Genomic DNA, 17,571 nt, shown 5'->3' with positions numbered 1-17,571 from the left:
TTCATCTTCCTACACAGAAACCCTACACCATTCAGCCATAACCGCCCCCCCCCCCCAACAGTCCTGGCTAACCTTTGACCTGCTTTCTGGCTATAAATTTGACTGTTGTAGGTATCTCCCATTGTTGGGCCAGAAGAGTCTTTGCCCTTTGGTTTCTGGCTTATGTCACTTGGCCTGATGTTTTCGGGGTTCGTTCACATCATGTAAACTGTGTTTTACCATGTTCACCCAATCATCTGTGCGTGGGCAATGAACTGTATCTGCCATGTGCCTGTTGTGAATACCACTGGTGTCAATATTTCATACAAGCATTTAAATCTGTTTTCTGTCCTTTTGGGTGTACTTGTGGGAGTGTAATTAATTGCCTGGTATGTACTAGTCCTGTCTTTGTGGGGGGGGGGGGCAACGCCACTACATTTTTCCGTAATGGCTATAGTCTGTCTTTTGTGCTGTCTTAGGATGTGGGAGTTGACAGAAACCTTGGCATCTCAGAGCTTTTGAATCTTAACCACCCCTCCTCTTCTTCCACAGAGTCACCCCAAGAAAGGCCGGGCTCCCGGCGCAGCCTTCCTGGCAGCCTGTCAGAGAAAAGCCCCAGCATGGAGCCCTCGGCTGCAACCCCGTTCCGGGTCACGGTAACTATCTCTGCGTCACCACGGCCACTGCCACCACCATCACCACCTGGCCCTGCGGGGCTATTCTGCGACCCCGCACCCCCCTTCCTGGAGCCTCATGGACTGGGAGAGCCTCCAGCCTCCCGTGCTCTAGGTATCCAATCCCCTGACGGCTCCCTGCTCTCTGGGGGCCACCTGGGGTCCCAATCTTTGAGGGAGGGGGCAGGTGGAGGAGGACAGAGCCTAGGAGGCCACCAGGGCTGGGAGAATAGGCTGGACTGGATTAGAGCCCTTGACATGTGCGCACACTGCTCTTAAGATGCACATCTGTGTTTTGGTGTCTTTCCTTGAACAGTCAGGGAGTGTCATAATTTGATTCTGTCTTGACAGGAAAGAAAAGAATTCTGTATTCTCCAGCTGATAATACCTTAAAATTGACCAAACACAGCATGTGTACTGTAGCTGTTCAGTTTAGATAGCCAGCATGTATATTTTCTTTTTCTGTTTTTGCAAACCTAAATGATGGCGGGAGAGATGGCTTAGTCAATACAGTGTTTCCCTTGAAAACATAAGAACCTGAGTTCAATTCCTAGATCTCATGTTTAAAAAAAAAAAAAAAAAAAAAAAAAAGTCCCAGGTGCTGTGTGCACTCGGGAATGTGTCATCAGAGGAATGGAGAGCAGGTCTAGGCAGACCCCTGGGCTCACTGGCAGGGCAGCCTACTTGGTGAGTTCCAGGTCAGTGACGGTCTCATAAAAGGTATATGAGACTCTGAAGAATTTTTCTGTGGCCTTTACACAAGTGCACACTCTTGTGTACACGCACCAGCATGCACACATGTGGGTACATGGGTTTTCACGCATATATACATACCAAAACCCCTACATGACTTCCCAGAAATGGACCTCAGTGACACTTAATGTCTCCCATTCCCATGCATTCTTTTTCTTTTCTTTCTTTTACTAAGAGGTGGTTCAGAGTCATGGCTAAGAAGAGTCCATGTTGAGGGCCTAGGGTCACACATGGCTTCTGGGGGCTCCACTGGAGCAGGAACTAGATGCCCCCACCTCCCCAGATATCAGAGCCACAGCAGGCAGGGGTAAACCTTTTAGGACCTTGGAATAGTGATCGGTATTACTGTGGTCCTGCTACTGATGGGATATCTACTGTGTGGCTGGCACCACGCATATTGTGTACCAGGCACTGTGCCCACTGTCTTGCATGCCTGACATGTAATCCTCCAGGCATCTCTGATATGATTCTGCCATTACAGAGGAGGGAACTGATGCTCAGTAGGGTAAGGCATTGACTCAAGTCTGGGCTGATGAGTGAGACTCAGGTGTTGGCCCCAGGACTTGATTTTGACTTCCCAGGACTGGAGGCGGGAGCGTCATGGGCATCATGTGGCCTGCCAGGTCCTCTGTTTGTGACTGCATGTGCACACCATCATACCTCCACGCTGCTGTAATCCATGGCTGGGTAGTTGCCCACTGAGATGAGCGTTTTCCTGTTGTGACTTCACTCTTGCCTGGGTCAGAAGCCACCTGAGAGTGGAAGTCAGCGCCAGTCTATGCACCTCCAGTGCTCAGAACCCACTCTGGCTGCTGGACTTGGGTGGGGTTTGCCCATGCAGGGGGCATGTTCGTGAGCCATTTGTCCTGCTTCCTGGCCACCCTATGAGGAGTGTTCCCATTTCACACACAAAGAACCCAAGGTTCATCGTCTGTGTCACACAGCCCCTGAGTTACAGGCAGACATTGACAGTGCTGGTGGCTGTGTCACGGTCTTATCCTTAGGCGCTTTGGTCCTTTGTCTCTGTGTAGCCTTTAAGGACAGGGGTGTGAGTGCAGCTGGGGGAACTGAAGTGTTTGGGTATGAAGATCTGGGTTCAAATCCTTGCACTTCTCTGAGCTATGATGTGACCTACTTAGCCACCCAGCCTCTCAGAACCTCTGCCAGTAAAGTGTGGATAACAACCCCTGAGATACGCTGTGGCCAGTCGTGTCCATCCATTAGATCTACAGTCCCAACTGAGTTTCTCTTTCTGGCTCCAGATTAGTGCAGGGCTGGGGAGAGCTGGGCTAGAGAACAGAAGGCATGGCATTTGGGGTGTCGGGGAGGAGAGTTTCCTCATCCCTACTCCTGAGCACTTACTCTCTCCCCCATTTGCACCCTCAAGTACAGCGTGCTGCTGCCCCTGCAGACCCCGAGGGAGCCTGGGGAACATGGTTTTGCCTGGGGGAGGCAGGGGAGATGCCACAGGCTGCCACTGTTGCTGCCATCGCAAGCCCTGGGAGAGGACTGGATCTGACAGAGGTCCCACCCAGCTGAGAGTGTTTGCCCACTTCCAGGGCTGGCTCTCAGCCCTTCTCTGTGATAGGCTGTCCCTGCTTCTCAGGGCATGGTGGCTTGGTGCTAGCCTATCAAAGCCTCTTAATGGCAGGACTTGGGAGAGCCTGTTCTTTTTCTTGCTGGCTCTTGAGGTTGGCCACTTCTGATGTGGCTTTAAGGCCTGATGCCAGCTTTGGGGTGCGCCTTAGTCGGGGGTCCTTCCAACTCAGGTGCAGCTTCTGCTGTCAGGTCGCAGTGAGGTACGGTTCTTCAGATCGGTGTGCCCAGCTCTGTGGGGTAAGAGCTGATGGGGAAGGGGCTGAGAGCAGGTGACCATGGTGGCCTCCTCTTCCTCCTTGTAGGTGTCTGGGTTTCACACCCAGGTGTGTCTTTTTTGACCCAGGTTTTGGGAAGTGGGAGAGAGACAGGAAAGAACATGCAGGATGCGGGGTTCCAGATTTGCAAAGTCCCCTCGTGTGTTCCCAGGAATCAGGTTGGTGGGAGACAAGGAAGTGCTGACAGCCCCTTAGCCCTTGCCATGTGTAGGTGTGGGCTGCACCCTTCCTCTTCCCCTAGGCTGTTGACCTGGAGGATTTGAGCAGGGGTGGGGTGGGAGGTGGCTCTGGGAAACCTTATGGCCAGTTGATCCCTCCTCAGGAAGTTGAGAATAGAGATGTTTGAAGGTTTGGCTGAAATTAGGTCTCAAGGCTATTTTTTGTGAGATGGAGAAGTGTCAGAGAAGGGAAGGCTGCGGGGTGGGGGTGGTGGAGGGGGTGGGGGTGGTGGGGGTGGTGGGGATGGGGGTGGGGGTGCTGCAGAAGCTGCAGATGAACTGAGTGCTGGGTGGATCACAGTGCTTCTGGAAGCAGGTCTTCCGTTCTTTTCCGTGATTCACTTTTACTGGTACTGGGTTGCACATAAACTCTGTGTTTCTGATTCTGTGACAGGTATGCTAGGGGTGCTGTGGGAACCCAGGGGGGAGATAGGAGAATTCTTAGAGTGGGGACCTTTAAACTGGGTTTTAAGGGACTTGCAGTTTTTTAAGAAAAGAGATAATAGTTCTGTTAGAGGAAGGTCTAACCAGACAAGATAAACCAGTAGTCCTCATTGGAGTGTTGGGAGCATGAAGGCAATAGCCAGTCGGGAACCGTGAGGGCTCTAGTGGGGGGCTCTAGTGGAGGCTCTAAAGCCTTTGTACTTTCTCCAGTAGGATGCAGGAGCTACAGAGGAGGGGGGGTGATGGCTAAGGGTGGAGGCCCCTGAGGTACCCATTTGAGGTTTTCAGCTGCTCAGTCCTCACCCAGTTCCTGCATGACTTTTCCATGTGTGAACCATTTTTTTTTCCAAGAATGGACGTTCGGAGGGAGCCTCTGCAGGAGACTCTTGTTAGAGAAGAAGCTGTTCAGGGTGGGCCAGGGTTGGGACCAGTAAAGGCGTCCTGTCGAACAAGTACGCAGCCCAGGCCCATGACATGGATGAGATTGTCAGGATTTGTGCTCAGGTGGAGGACCAGGTGCCCCATCGGTAGACAGAGACCAGGCCAGATGGGGGATTCAGGATGGGTGAAGGGACATCTGCTATCCTCACCCGACCCTTGATCCCCTGAGCTTCAGTGCCCTTGTGGGGGTCTGCTTGCTCAGTCCTGAGAAGGACTAGCCCTGCCTGGGCAGCTTGGAGAGGGAAGGGGACAAGGAAAGCCCCCATCCCTTCATTTCAGCTCTAGAACCTTCTAGAGTATACCTGTTCTCTGCCAGGCCCTCTCTGGTAACTACTAAGGTGTGAACGGCTGATTTCTGGGTTGTGTCACAGGCTCCTTACACGTGTTCTTGCCCAGGGTAGAATGCTGGGTTCAGTGACTGGCAGGTGGGTAGAACGCCATGAGGCGCTCCAGGGGTATAGTGCTGATAGCTCCCAACAGACCACTGGGGAGGGACCAGATTTGAATCTTGGCCGCTGCTCCCCTCTGTGGGCAAGCTACTCATCCCCAGACCTCTTCCCTCATCTGCACACAGGACAGCTGTGAGGGCTCCAAACCGTGCAGGTAGGCATTCAGCCAGTGTCCACCATCTGAGGCTTGCTGTTTCAGGGCATACCCTTTCCACACTTTGCCCAGAGCCCCAGATAGAGGGGCCTATCTTTCTACTTAACACTGTCCCAAAGCATCCTCCTCCTGACAGCTCTGAGGCCCAGCTGGAACCAGGAGGTTGAGGGAGGTGAGGCAGAGAACACTTGGGGTACCAGAACTAGTGTTCTAAGGAGCCAGAGAGGGCCGGAGCTGGCCAGTCTGCAGGGTATTTTCCCACCAGTTGAGGGCAGCAGAGGGCAGCAACTGGACACGTGCATGACTGAGCTGGTTTGGCCTGTATTGTTCAGACAGCTGTCCTTTGGGGTCATTGGAGGGCCAAGGTTTGGGGCCACAACAGGCTTGCATCAGGAGAGGTTCAGGGTGAGAGGCTAGTGTGTGAGCTGACAGGAAGGGTTAGGGCACTGTCACCATGCTGGCTCCTAAACACTTGGACCCTGTCATTCTGAACTGTTTATAGGCTCCTTGGGTCTTCTTAGTGACTCCACTACTTTGGCCCCTTACTGGGCCCAAGCTCAGCATGGCTGACTCTATGGACTATTTGGCACAGGATCATGAAGCCTGTTTTTGGCAGGCCCCTGGGGCAGACCACTGCTGTGCACTCTGCAGATTGTGTTCATTTCCTCCTTAAACTGTGTGTGTGAGGGCACACACAGTTCACTTTCCAAGATGACTACACTGAGTGTTGGGAAAGGCCCCCCGAAGCTGCTTGCCCCGTGCACCTGCATCCCGAAGGCCTCATGGACATTGCTGGCCGCCTGTGGCCAATGTGTGCCAGCCAGTGTCATCATTCTCCTTGTAGATGAGGACTCAAACTCACAGAGGGCGGCGGTTGTTTGGGGATCACACAGTGAGAGTCAGAGCTGACAACCTTTCTTCTGCTCAGCAGCTGGGCCAGCAGGTGTCTGTGGAGACAGACACTCCTCCAGCCAGGAGGGAGTTTTTGTCTTGCACCCCACCTTTTAGCCCTGAGGCCCTTTGAGGAGCCTGGAGAGAGGCAAGGCTCAGATGTCTTCATCTCCTCATTTTCTTTCTCCGTGTGTTGTGTTTGTGTGTTCTCATGGAGGTGCACATGGGCGCCCTGCTTGTGTGCACATGTGTGTGTTGTGTTTGTGTGTTCTCATGGAGGTGCACATGTGCACATGGGTGCCCTGCTTGTGTGCACATGTGTGTGTTGTGTTTGTGTGTTCTCATGGAGGTGCACATGTGCACATGGGCGCCCTGCTTGTGTGCACATGTGTGTGTTGTGTTTGTGTGTTCTCATGGAGGTGCACATGTGCACATGGGTGCCCTGCTTGTGTGCACATGTGTGTGTTGTGTTTGTGTGTTCTCATGGAGGTGCACATGGCGCCCTGCTTGTGTGCACATGTGTGTGTAGAGGCCAGAAGTTGACGTTGGGAGCTTTCCTCAGCTTCTCTTCCTCTCTCCCCTCACCTCTGCTCTCTGAGACAGGTCTCTTGTTAGCCTGGAGTTCACTGATGTGTACACTAACTGGCCGGTGAGCCCTGGGGACTCTTCCAGCATGTGTCACTGAGCCTGGCTTTTTTTTTTTTTTTCCTTTTCCTCCTTGATGTCTAGGATTGAACTTAGGTCTTCATTCTTGGGTGGCATACACTTTACTGATAGGCATCTCCCTAGCCCCCTACCCCATCTTTTAAGATTGTTGATCTTTCTCCTGCACCTCTTGGGTGCTAAGAGGACAGGCATATATCCTCATGCCTGGTTTAGACAGTGCTGGGGATCAAACTCAGGACTTTGTGTATGCTGGGCAAGCATTATACCAACTTAGCCACACCCCCAGCCCCATTTCCTCACTATTTCCTGCTGTGAATACAAAGTGATCCTCTGCCATTGGGGTTGGATTGCATACATAATTCCATGTAAGTTCTTGGGTAGGAATTGTTTCTGGAGCCAGGAGGCCTTCTGTAGAGGTGGCTCATACTGATATCTGTTTCCTACACAAGTCTACACATGCTGATGAATAGTTGCCTGTGGGGCTGTCTGAAGAACATCTTAGAGGAACCCTGACTGTCCCTCCCCTGCCCTGGTGCCTTCTCGTACGGGTGGGTAGATCCATTTCTCCAGCCTGGCATCCGGCCATCCAGAGCCCCACAGGCCTGTGCCAGCCTCCACCTTGGGGCAGGTTGGTCTTCCACCCTCCATCCCTCGCTTTGAGAAGTTCTTGTTGTCCCCCCCCCTCCACTCCCTCCCTGGAAGGTCTTCCTGAGCAGACAGACGTCTGCCTTTTCTTCCTCTGCTCTCTCCTCACTAACGATCCACCACGTGCCTCTTCCATCAGCTGGCAGTGACCTTCTCAAGGACAGGACTGGCTTCTGATTCCTTGGAATCCACAGTGCCTGCTGTGGGCACTTGCTAGGGGCTGGTGGAATGGTGGGGGTTGGGGGGCAGCAGGGAGCAAATTAATTAGATGGGGAGAAGTGGGGAGCAGCCACTTCCTCAAATCTGAGAGTCCCCCGCTCTGCCAGAGGCCGCTGTGACTACTTGCTCCAGGAGGGAAGATTGACTGGTCGCCCAGTTCCCCAGAGCCCAGCAGAACATCAGCCCTTGCCTGGGTATAGACTCTGCTCACAGTTCCTCTGAGTCCAGGACTCCCAGATCAGCACAACCTGCACCTGCCAGATTACCCAAGGACAGTGGCCCAGCTGTGACTGTTTTCCTAGTGAAAAGGCATTTAACAATCCCACTGCTCAAGAGTTTTGGGGTACCCACCCCCCACCCCTGCTCCTCTCAGTTTGGCTTTCTTGATGCACAAGTCAGAGGCCCCCTGGGTTCTCTGGTTCCCCATCGGTTAGCACATTTCCCTCCTTGCTCCAGGGTTAGGTAGAAATGTAAAGGTGTCTGGGAGGCTACCTCATCTGACCTAGCATCCATCCTTTGGGTTAGCCACTGTTCCAAAAGAGCACTTTTCATCTGTTGTCACAGCAGACAGTTCCTGTTGTGGTGGGGAACATGCCCAAGAAACAAAGGGTTTAGAGATCTAGTTTCTAGACCAACCTTTTCATTGTAGGAACAAGGAAGCTGAGTCACAGAGGGGCTAACGTGCTTGTTCAGGGCCTCATGGTTGGTTGTGGAGTGGTCTACCCAGACTGAACTCAGCCCTGCTGCTCCCTGGCTGTGTGGCCCTGTACAAGAGTCTTGCCCTTTCTGACCCTCAAATTTTCCATCTGCATAATGGGTTGTGAGGACCAAGGGAGTCATGAAAAGCTCTAGTACAGGGCCTGGTGGAAGACTCGTGAGTGCCTGTGCTGGGTCAACTCCTGTTGTGTGGTGAACAGGGAGGCTGAGGATGGGCCCATGGCCACTCTGTTGGGCATCCTCTGCCAGAGCATTTGCTCACACAGGATGGGGAAGGTGTGACTCACTAGGAAGACCTAGCAGGTCATGAGAGCTCAGCCCAGAGGCCAGGGTACAAAGATGGGAGGCCAAATGCAAGGGAAGGCACCCTAGTGGAAGGGGCTTTGGGAAGCCCCTTCCTGTGCTAGCCTAAGGCCAGCCTAGAACAATAGTTCTCAACCAATGGGTTGTGACCCCTTTGGGAGTCTAACAATCCCCGTCTCCCTCCCCCAACCCTTGCCTAAGATCATCGGAAAACACAGATATTTATATTATGATTCATAACAAAATTACAGTTATAAAGTAGCAACGAAACAATTTTATGGTTGGGGGTCACCACAACACGAAGAACTGTATTAAAGGGAAGTTGAGAGCCACTGGCCTAGAACATGGTGGCCTTCAGGCTTCTGAGCCAGTTTACGCTAAGGCAGGGTCCACAGGCCTGGGGCGGGATGGTCAGTCACTCCCTGGCTGCTTCCTGTTGTCACATCTGTGGTTGAGACCTGAGGACTGCATGTCTGATTTCTGCGTATAGATGTCTGTTCAGGCCTGGGGGAAGTGTTAGAGGGCCATGCTCACGTAGCCTTCCCCTCCTGACTCACTCTGCCCTCTTCTCCTGTCTTCTCCAGGGTTTCTCATGTGCCATGAGCCCAGGCTGGGGTGGTGGTGTGAACTTGGAGGCCAGGGTGCCCTGCAGCAGTGGCAGGGGTCTCCAGAAGCAGTCACACTCACTGCTGTTCTGAGCACAGAGTCTACCTTCATTGCCCTCTGTGGTTGCCCTGCCCTGCATCTCTTGGTAGACCCACCTGCTGGCCCATCATCAGTGTTTCTAAAAAGCTGCCTCCTTTGGTAAACCCACCAGCTTTACTCCTAAGCGGGATTCTTTAAAAAGTCTTCTTTTTGCATCGTAGATATAAATCCACTCAGGAAATATTTAGTGAATATCCGCCAGGCTTGCGGCCCCTGCTCTGGGGTTTTACGGCCCAGTATGGCTGGGAGGTATTAAACACATTCATTTGTATTGGAAATGTCCACAGAGGGACCTGACCAAGACTGAGGGCATTTAGGCCCCTCCAGCCTGGGAGGAGGGGCCTAAAGGAGGATCTGGGTCCTCCAGGAGAAGGGGACTTCCATTTCAGACGGTCCTTTTGGAGTCTTTGCTGGTCAGAGGGAGCAATATAAGCAAGAGAGGAAAAGTGGAGCCAGAGCCCTGAGCTGCAGTGGGCTGAGCTCTTCCCACACCACGCACGGCACGCACGGTGTCCTCACAAACACTGTATTTCTGTAGCTGTTTCTGCCCCCTTCACAGCAGGGAAGCGGCTGAGGACATCCTGCCACTGGCTTAGGCAGCCTGGCTCCTGAAGCCTGTTGTCTTCGACTCTCCAGATTCTTTGGGGAGATGAAGGCAGAGCTCCGATTTGACTTGGCGGGTGCCATGTGGGGATTTCTGAGTGTGTTAAATTTTAGTACAGAAAGACATGTTTGGGGCAGGAGTTTGTTGCTCTTTACAAAAGCCTGAGAGCCATACATTGAGGGACTCCTTTTGGGGTGCATGAGTAAACAGGGTATGCTCAGAAACACCCCCAAAATAAAGCCTCCTACATGGGCCGGAGGAAATGGTGGTGGTAGGGTTAAGCTTGGTCTTCAGGGTCACTTTCTCTTCTTTCCCTGGTGTGACCAGCATTTGTGACAGTGTCATTTGTGGCCACCTGTTAACAGCTGAGCATGTGTGTGTCTGTGAGCTCAACTCTGTCTTGTATGTGCCTTTGGGAGTATGGTGGTGCTGAAGAGACATGTATGTTCTGCTCGCCTTTCCTGTGGGCATTGCTGCCATGGCTGTCCTTGAGTTCCAGTACGGTTTCCGCCTTGTGTGTTCTCCATGTGAGACTGCATTGATGTGCAGTTTTCTGGCCAGGATGGAGACAGGGTCTCATTCTGTAGCCCAGGCTGGCCTCCAACTCATGATCCTCCTGCCTCTGCCTCCTCAGTGCTGGGATTACAAGTGTGCCCACATTCTTGGCTGCTCAGTATTTTGAGACAAGAGTTAGTTAGTTTGTTTATTTTGATTTTTCTTTTTTCTTTTCTTTTTTTTTTTTCCAGAGCTGAGGATCGAACCCAGGGCCTTGCGCTTGCTAGGCAAGCGCTCTACCACTGAGCTAAATCCCCAACCCCTTATTTTGTTTTTTCAAGACAGGATTTCTCTATGTAATAGTACTGTCTGTCCTGGAACTCTCTTTGTAGACCAGGCTGGCCTTGAACTCACTGAGATCTGCGTGTCTCTGCCTCCCAAGTGCTGGGATTAAAGGTGTGCGCCACCTCTGCTTGGCAAGAGTTTATTCTTGACTGTCCCAGCCTGTTTTGGGGACCTACTGACCTGTGGTCCTGTGTTCCCTTTGTGTGGACCATGTGTTCTGCAGACAATGGTGGACTGTGAAGGTCTTTCATGTTTAAGGGAACACCGGCATGGGTCAGAGGGTGATCTGTGGGCATAAGATGCCCACAAGTGGGTGGCCATCTGAAAGGCACCAGCTTTTGATCCCAGCTTAAATTCCTCTTCTCTTCCACCTGTCACCATGCCTGTCATTTCATTAGTGAGTCATTCCCCATTTTCAGTCACCTTCGATGGCGGAGGAGGATGGAGGAACGGCACATCTGAAGGACATGCAGAGCCAGAGCATTCTTTGGTACTAAGTGCCAAGCCTGGGAGAGCCAGGTGACCCGGGCTGGTCACTGATCTTAACTTCATAGAATTGACCCGTGCCACTCACCCCAGCTCCTTGTGTTTCCCATGGGAGACTGAGGAGGTCTGGAGAAAGGAACACACCTACCTGGGAGTCTGGAAGCATGGTGCTGAAGCTGTAAGGAACAGAGGAGACCTAGGTGTTGTGCTTGGTTATTCTAGACAAGTCTGGCCACCCTCTGGGCCTTGGGTGTCTCGCTTATAACATGTGGAGCCTGTGGCTTTCACCCATCCACCTAGGAAATAGGTCTCTGGCTGCTGCAGCTCCTGCCCCAGCCTGCTGTGTGCCCAGCATCTCTCCTCTCCTGGGGCCGAGAGGTGGCAATATCTGGCTGGGATCTTCCCCTGCCTTTCCTGTTTGCTTATTTAGACATGTTCTTGGCGTTTGGATAGAGCCCTAGAATAGTATTGAAGGAGACATCTGTGAAAACAGCCTCTTTTCCTGAAGATTCCCTGTTTGGGTTTGGACTTTTAAATTTGGCATGGGTAGAGCTGGGTACTGCCCAGCATAGATCCATGGCGTTCTGCCTGCGTTGTGAGCACCATCTTAGAGCCATGGGTTGGACAGATAAAGGGAGACAGAGGTATGCCAGGATGTTTACACATCTGCAGTGGCCCAGGGTCAGTTTGCAGGAAAAGGAGGAGATGACAGCTGGGCTGGGTGGAAGGAATGACTGACTAGATGCTGAGGGTGGGGAAGGAGCATGCCCTTGACTGAGTACTTGCTATTTACTGGGTCTGGGCTCAGTACTTCACACTGTAGGAGATACATAGCAGGTTGGAGGCCCTTGATGACAAGGGGCTTCCAGGGTGGTGTGGAATGTACACCCTCCAGAGTACAGTGCATGGGAGGACAGGTTAAGACTCCTCCCTGAGCCTTCAGGTATTCACCTGAAGTCCTGTGTGCAGAGGGTGGTCTGAGCTGTCAGTTTCACATATGAGGAAGGAGGTTCCCACTCTGCTCATCCCACATTCTAGAACTCTGCTGGGTAGAGTCCAAGCTGTGCCACATAACAAGCTAGCCACTCTGAGCATGTGTCTTCATCTCTCCTAGCCTCCACTTCCCATTCTGAAAACCTGTCGTTCTGATACTGAAGCCTGTTTTCTCCCAAGGACTCTTAGCAGAGGCCCTGAGCCTCCTGTGCTGACACCCTCCCTGCTGAGAGATGTGCTCTGAGCTTTCATGGACACAGCAACTTGGTAAGACAGGAGCTTGCTCGATGACCCATGATTTATTGTCATCATCATCACTTGGAATTGATTGAAATGGTGAATGAAGAAATCATGCGTCTGGAATTCTGAAAGGGTCTGAGCACGGCTGGAGAGCCTCCCAGAGGAGAGCAGGGGTAGGCCAGATGTTAGAAGAGAATGATGCAACTGGGTGTGTGTGTGGTGTGTCTGACGAGTCCTTCCAGCCAGAGACACCTGTGTTCTCCACTCTGGTCTGTCCTGGGTCTTGGCCAGTGATAGGGTGGGGATCAGCTGTGAGTGGCTGTGTTCTTTTGGGTGGGGGCATCCACAGAGGGTGCAGAGGCAGGGGCTGGCAACACAGCCTTGCATGAAAGCCCTGGCCTTAGTTGAGCCCAGTATACTGGCACAGCTGCCTACTGTGTTAATGGAGGCCAGTGCCCCACAGGGGTGGAGCAGGCTCTGTCCCTGTGACTGCAGGCTGCCTGCTGCGTTTTACACTTCAGCTCCCTGGATGAAAGCTTAGGCCTCACCTGAGCAGCCCCATGGCCCCACACTGTGCACATGGGGAGTCTCTGAGGTTGCTTTAGAAGACAGCACTAGTTAAAAGAGTTCGAAACTTCTAAACTGGATCTTACTCTGTGCCTGCAGGGTCATTTCACGTTTCGATCCCCGCCGCTAGTCAGCCTGCAGACTCCTCCCACCTCTGTCGGTCATCCACACCTTGGGACAAAAAGAACCTTCTTAGTAACGGTGATAGCAATGCTACTTCATGTGGTTGCTTAAATACTTGTTGATTTTCTGGTAGTATCTGACCATAATCCTTTCTGTAATGCCATAAAGTAGGTTCCATCATTACCCTGTTGTACAGATTGGATACTGAGGTTCAGAAAGGGCCGGTAATTTTTACAGAGGTTACCTGAATTAGGATTTGAACCCAGACCAGACATGGTGTTGCATGCTGTAATCTCAGTACATGGAAGGAGACAGAAGGCTTAGGAGTTTTGAGGCCAGCCTCTTCCTCCCAAAATAAGGTTTGATCCTAGGAAGCCAAGTGTGATGGTGCTACCCCTATTATCCTAGCACTCAGGAGGCTGTGGTAGGAAGATCGTGAGTTTGGGGCCAGCCTGAGCTGCATGCTGAGACCATTTCCAAAAAACAAATGAACAAAGAGATTTGAACCCATGCACCATGCAAAGTTTGAGGTGCCCTAGGGGTTGATAGGCAAGGCCAGATCCTGTGTGTGTGGGGAGATAGTCTCTTAAAGGACATGTGACAAAGCAGACTTTGGGGGGATGACTGTGGGGGTGATTGTGGAGGGATGACTGTGGGGTGACTGTGGGGGCAGGCAAAAGAGTGATTATGGAGTGATTATTGAAAGCATGCCTAGCCCTCACAGATGAGCTAGCCTTGGCATATGCTATTATAAATGGCAAGTTTTTATAAAACCTTTGTATTTGAGTGGGTTCCTTATGAGAATAAATTTGGCTTTTGTTGGACATTTCTTTTCTGTACCCCAAACCTAAACTCTAATCAGCTTTATGTGTCCTGTTTAATCCTCCCCAACTAATTTCACAGTGAGGTGACAGGCCTTGCCCACCAGGGACAGCCTGGGGCCTACTATAGCTGGGTTTGAGGCTTACATGCCTCCTTGGACCTCTCAGTCAGTGTGCTCCAAGACATCCCCAAAGTGGGTGACAGAAACTCTGTTCTCTGTTTTACTGAAAGAAAGAACTGTTTGTTTTTTTGAGTCAAGGTCTCACTGCATAGGCATGGCTTGCCTGGAACTTACAAAGATCTCTGCCTGCCTCTGCCTCTGGAGTGCCCAGATCAAAGGTGTGCTCCATCAGGTCAGTTAAGGGTTGGCTTGGTCTTTGTTTTTTCCTCAGTGCGGCTCCAAACTCTGAACCTGATGCATGCCACGCAAGCACTCTACCACTGAGCTACCTCCCGGTCCTTTGACTTGGCCTAGCATGACCTTCTGGCTTGAAGACCAACCAGCCACTCTTCATGTGTTCTGGCTCTAGCTGACCCCATGAAGGGATAAAAGAAAAGGCTTGTCTCCTTTCATCCAGGGCAGGGGCCGAACCACCTGACCCTCCAACCCTGTGAATCTGGGCAGATTGAAGGAGTGCAGCTTGGGGCCTTTGATGAACCTTGCTGCATGATCTTGGGAAAGCCCCTTCACCTCTCTGGACCTTCATCACCTTCAGTAACCGCTTGTTGGCTATGGGTCTCCTTCCAGGATGGCTGCAGAACCAGGACCTGGGTCTGTAGGGCAGGTTGTGGAAGAGTGGGGATTAACAAGAGTCCTCAAGGTTCCCTGAAGAACCTGTGTGATCTGAGCTTCTGGGCCTCTTGGAAGTGTAGACAGTGCTCACGTTATAGCGGCTGTTGTGTTCCCAGTGTCTTGTGTAGCAGGCTTTTGGAGTACTGGTCCCCAAGGTCATTGCTGGCTTGGAGAGGAAATAGGTAGCATTACCGTCCCGTCAACTGGCCTTTGAGCCTTATGAGAAGTGGGAAAGTTGCAAGAGTCCAACCTACTCTCATAGAGGGGAGACTACTTTTATTTTATTTTTTTTAACTCAGACATAGGATCAAACTGACAATATTATTAGAGAATGGGCTCCATAAATTGTAAGATGGGCTTTGTGGTTCTTTGAACCCCAAGATTGTAACAATTGTGAAATCTTCATCAGTGCAGAAAATGAAAACCAAGAAAAAGTCCAAGTGTGCTGGGGAGACTCCTCAACTTGGTGCCTGTGAGGGAAGCCACACAGGTCAGCCAGGTGGGGCTGAGGATGGGAGAGCCCGTTTGCATGGAGGTGCAGGTCTCCCAGGAGCTTTGAGCTCCCCTAGTGTGCAATGCCTTGCCTGTGAATTATATCTCTGGAGGAGGGTCCCTCCAACTTACCTGTAAGCCAAGAGTACCTACTGAGCTGCAGTGTATTTGAATACCTGGGCAGGTCTTGTAGGCTACAGGGGTCAGATGTATTTGGACATTACTACCTAGGAAAGCTTTGGGTGAAGTGGTATTTTAGTTGACCTAGGAGGATGTGGAATGCCAACAGATGCCAACAGAAGAGGTCTGTTATGCATAGGAGAGGTTGAGGAGGAAGAAAATGAAGAGGGAAAAGGGCAAGGTGAGGGATAGCTTGAGGAATTGCAAAAGAGGGGATGTCCTGTGGGAACATCTCTGCCATTAGCCCCTGGAGCTGGGTGTCCTTGGGCGAGACACCTCATCTCTGAGCAAGGCTTCTTCACTTGCAGACAAGTTTTTTCTGGTGTTTTCTGTGTGTGCTGGTGACACAAAAGGATTTATTCAGCCCATTTTTTGAGCTTGTCATGTCTTGGGGGGTGAGGCTGCAGCAGATGTCCACCCGACCCTCTGGAGTCAGAGAGCTGTCAGACACACCAGTTCTCCTGTGATGGATGAAGTGTGACGTTCAGATCACATTGACAGCACTGACTTCAAAGTAGTTAACATCCCTTCACTTCTGTCCTTAGATCACCCAGAATCCAGGCTGAGTGGGTGGGGCCCAGCACCCCTCCCAGACAAGCCCTCTTCAGGGAGCTCTAGTTCTCAGCTCTTCTCCCTCAAAGTGCTTGCAGGTTCCAAGCCCAGTGTCTTACAGTTTTTAATGCCACGATGAAAAACCATGACCAAAGGAACTTGGGGAGGAAAGGGTTCATTCAGTTTATCCTTTCATATCTTAGTCCATCCACGGAGGAGGTCAGGACAGGAACTCAAACAGGGCAGGAACCTGGAGGCAGGAGCTGACACAGAGGCCATGGAGGGGTGCTGCTTGCTGGCTTGTTCCCCACGGCTTAACTCAGCCTGCTTTCTTACAGAACCCAGGACCGCCAGTCCAGGATGGCACCACCTACCATGGGCAGGGCCCTTCCACATCAATCATTAAATAAGAAAAATGCCCTACAACTCGATCTTATGGAGGCATTCTCTCAGTTGGGGTTCCCTCCTCTGAAATGACTCTAGCCTATGTCAAACTGACCTAAAACTAGCCAGCTCACTCAGTAAGACCCAGCTGTGGCCTCTTGGGCCCCACATCTCATCTGCCCGTGGAGCTCTGGTCCAACCTGCATATACTGACTGATGCTTGCCTCCTTCCCTGCTTCTTCTTCATTAGTCCAGAAGCGCCCCCCCCCCGGGGGGGGGTTAGTTGGGGGAAGTGGTTTGAGTCCGGAGTCCCAAAACTGAGGATACTCAGCAAACCCTTCAACACCTCGGGCTCCTCCCTAAGGGGTGCACTGGGGGATAATGTACCCATGGAGATTTGCTGGGGTCGAGGGGTTTCAGCCTCCATCCTGACATCCAGCCACTGTCTGCCTACCTTAGGGGTCTAGATGGCCCGAGTACTGCTACTAAGCTGTGGTCGCCTGGAGGGCCTGCTCTCCCAGCCTTAGCTTCCTTCATCTGTGCTGCGCTCCTGTGAGTCCCGGACGGACGGGGCGGAGTGTGTGGAATCCCACTGGGAGGTTGGGGGTGTGGTCTGGTTGTGAAGGAAGGCTGGGAGATGAGGGGCAGCTGGTGGCGCGAGACCCCCAGGTCCCCGCCCCTCGAAGCCCTGCCCCCGCCCCCCACCCGCCCTCTTGGCACCAGGGGGTGGGGGTGGGGGTGGGGGGCTCGGGCATCCTCGGCCACAGTCGGAGGCACTCGGCTCAGCGTCGCCATGGCAACGGCGGCTTAGGGGCGGGGGCGACGTGGCGGGCTGGGCCGGCCGGCGGGCGGGCGGCGCGGGGTGGGCTGGGCCGCGCTGCGCGGGCCGGGCCGTCGGCGCTCGGTCGGCGGGCGGGCGGGCGGCGGCGCGGGCCGCGAGCTGCTGGGGCCGAGCCCGGCCCGCCGTGGGCCGCGAGGGTGCGGGTCCCGGCCCGCCGCCGCCGCGCTAACCCCGCCTCCCCTTCCCCCTCTTGTCGCCCCGCGCGCAGGGCTTCCTCAGCCGCCGCCTCAAGGGCTCCATCAAGCGCACCAAGAGCCAGCCCAAGCTGGACCGCAACCACAGCTTCCGCCACATCCTGCCGGGGTTCCGGAGCGCAGCCGCCGCCACCGCCGCCGCGGACAATGAGAGGTGAGCCCGCCGTCGCCCGGTGTGCCCCGAGGGCGCGGGGACAAAGCCAGAGCCGGGCAGAGCATGCTCCCGAGGGAGGGACGCCTCGCCGGCCCCCGGGAACTCCGGGATCGGGGTCCCCGTCGGGCCATGGGACCAGGGCTGTACCCTTTGCTGCCCCCACCGGCTGCTGGA

At 53.1% G+C, this 17,571-nt stretch overlaps 1 protein-coding gene across 11 annotated transcripts in view; it reads left to right on the top strand.

Annotated features, from left to right (window-relative positions):
* Positions 1–17,571, top strand: part of LOC118582622 (DAB2 interacting protein) — a 179,765-nt gene that overhangs the window by 92,119 nt on the left and 70,075 nt on the right. For 10 of the 11 annotated variants that reach the window (XM_036185639.1, XM_036185636.1, XM_036185631.1 and 7 more), the window contains 2 exons: positions 532–635; positions 17,258–17,397. In XM_036185639.1, coding sequence (XP_036041532.1) covers positions 532–635; positions 17,258–17,397 — 244 coding nt within the window. The other variant, XM_036185642.1, reaches the window with a different exon arrangement.

This window comes from Onychomys torridus, chromosome 4, assembly GCF_903995425.1.
Source record: "Onychomys torridus chromosome 4, mOncTor1.1, whole genome shotgun sequence".
Taxonomy (NCBI): domain Eukaryota; kingdom Metazoa; phylum Chordata; class Mammalia; order Rodentia; family Cricetidae; genus Onychomys; species Onychomys torridus.
Note: the sequence above shows the minus strand (reverse complement) of the source record. Positions and strands in the feature narration are given on the sequence as shown.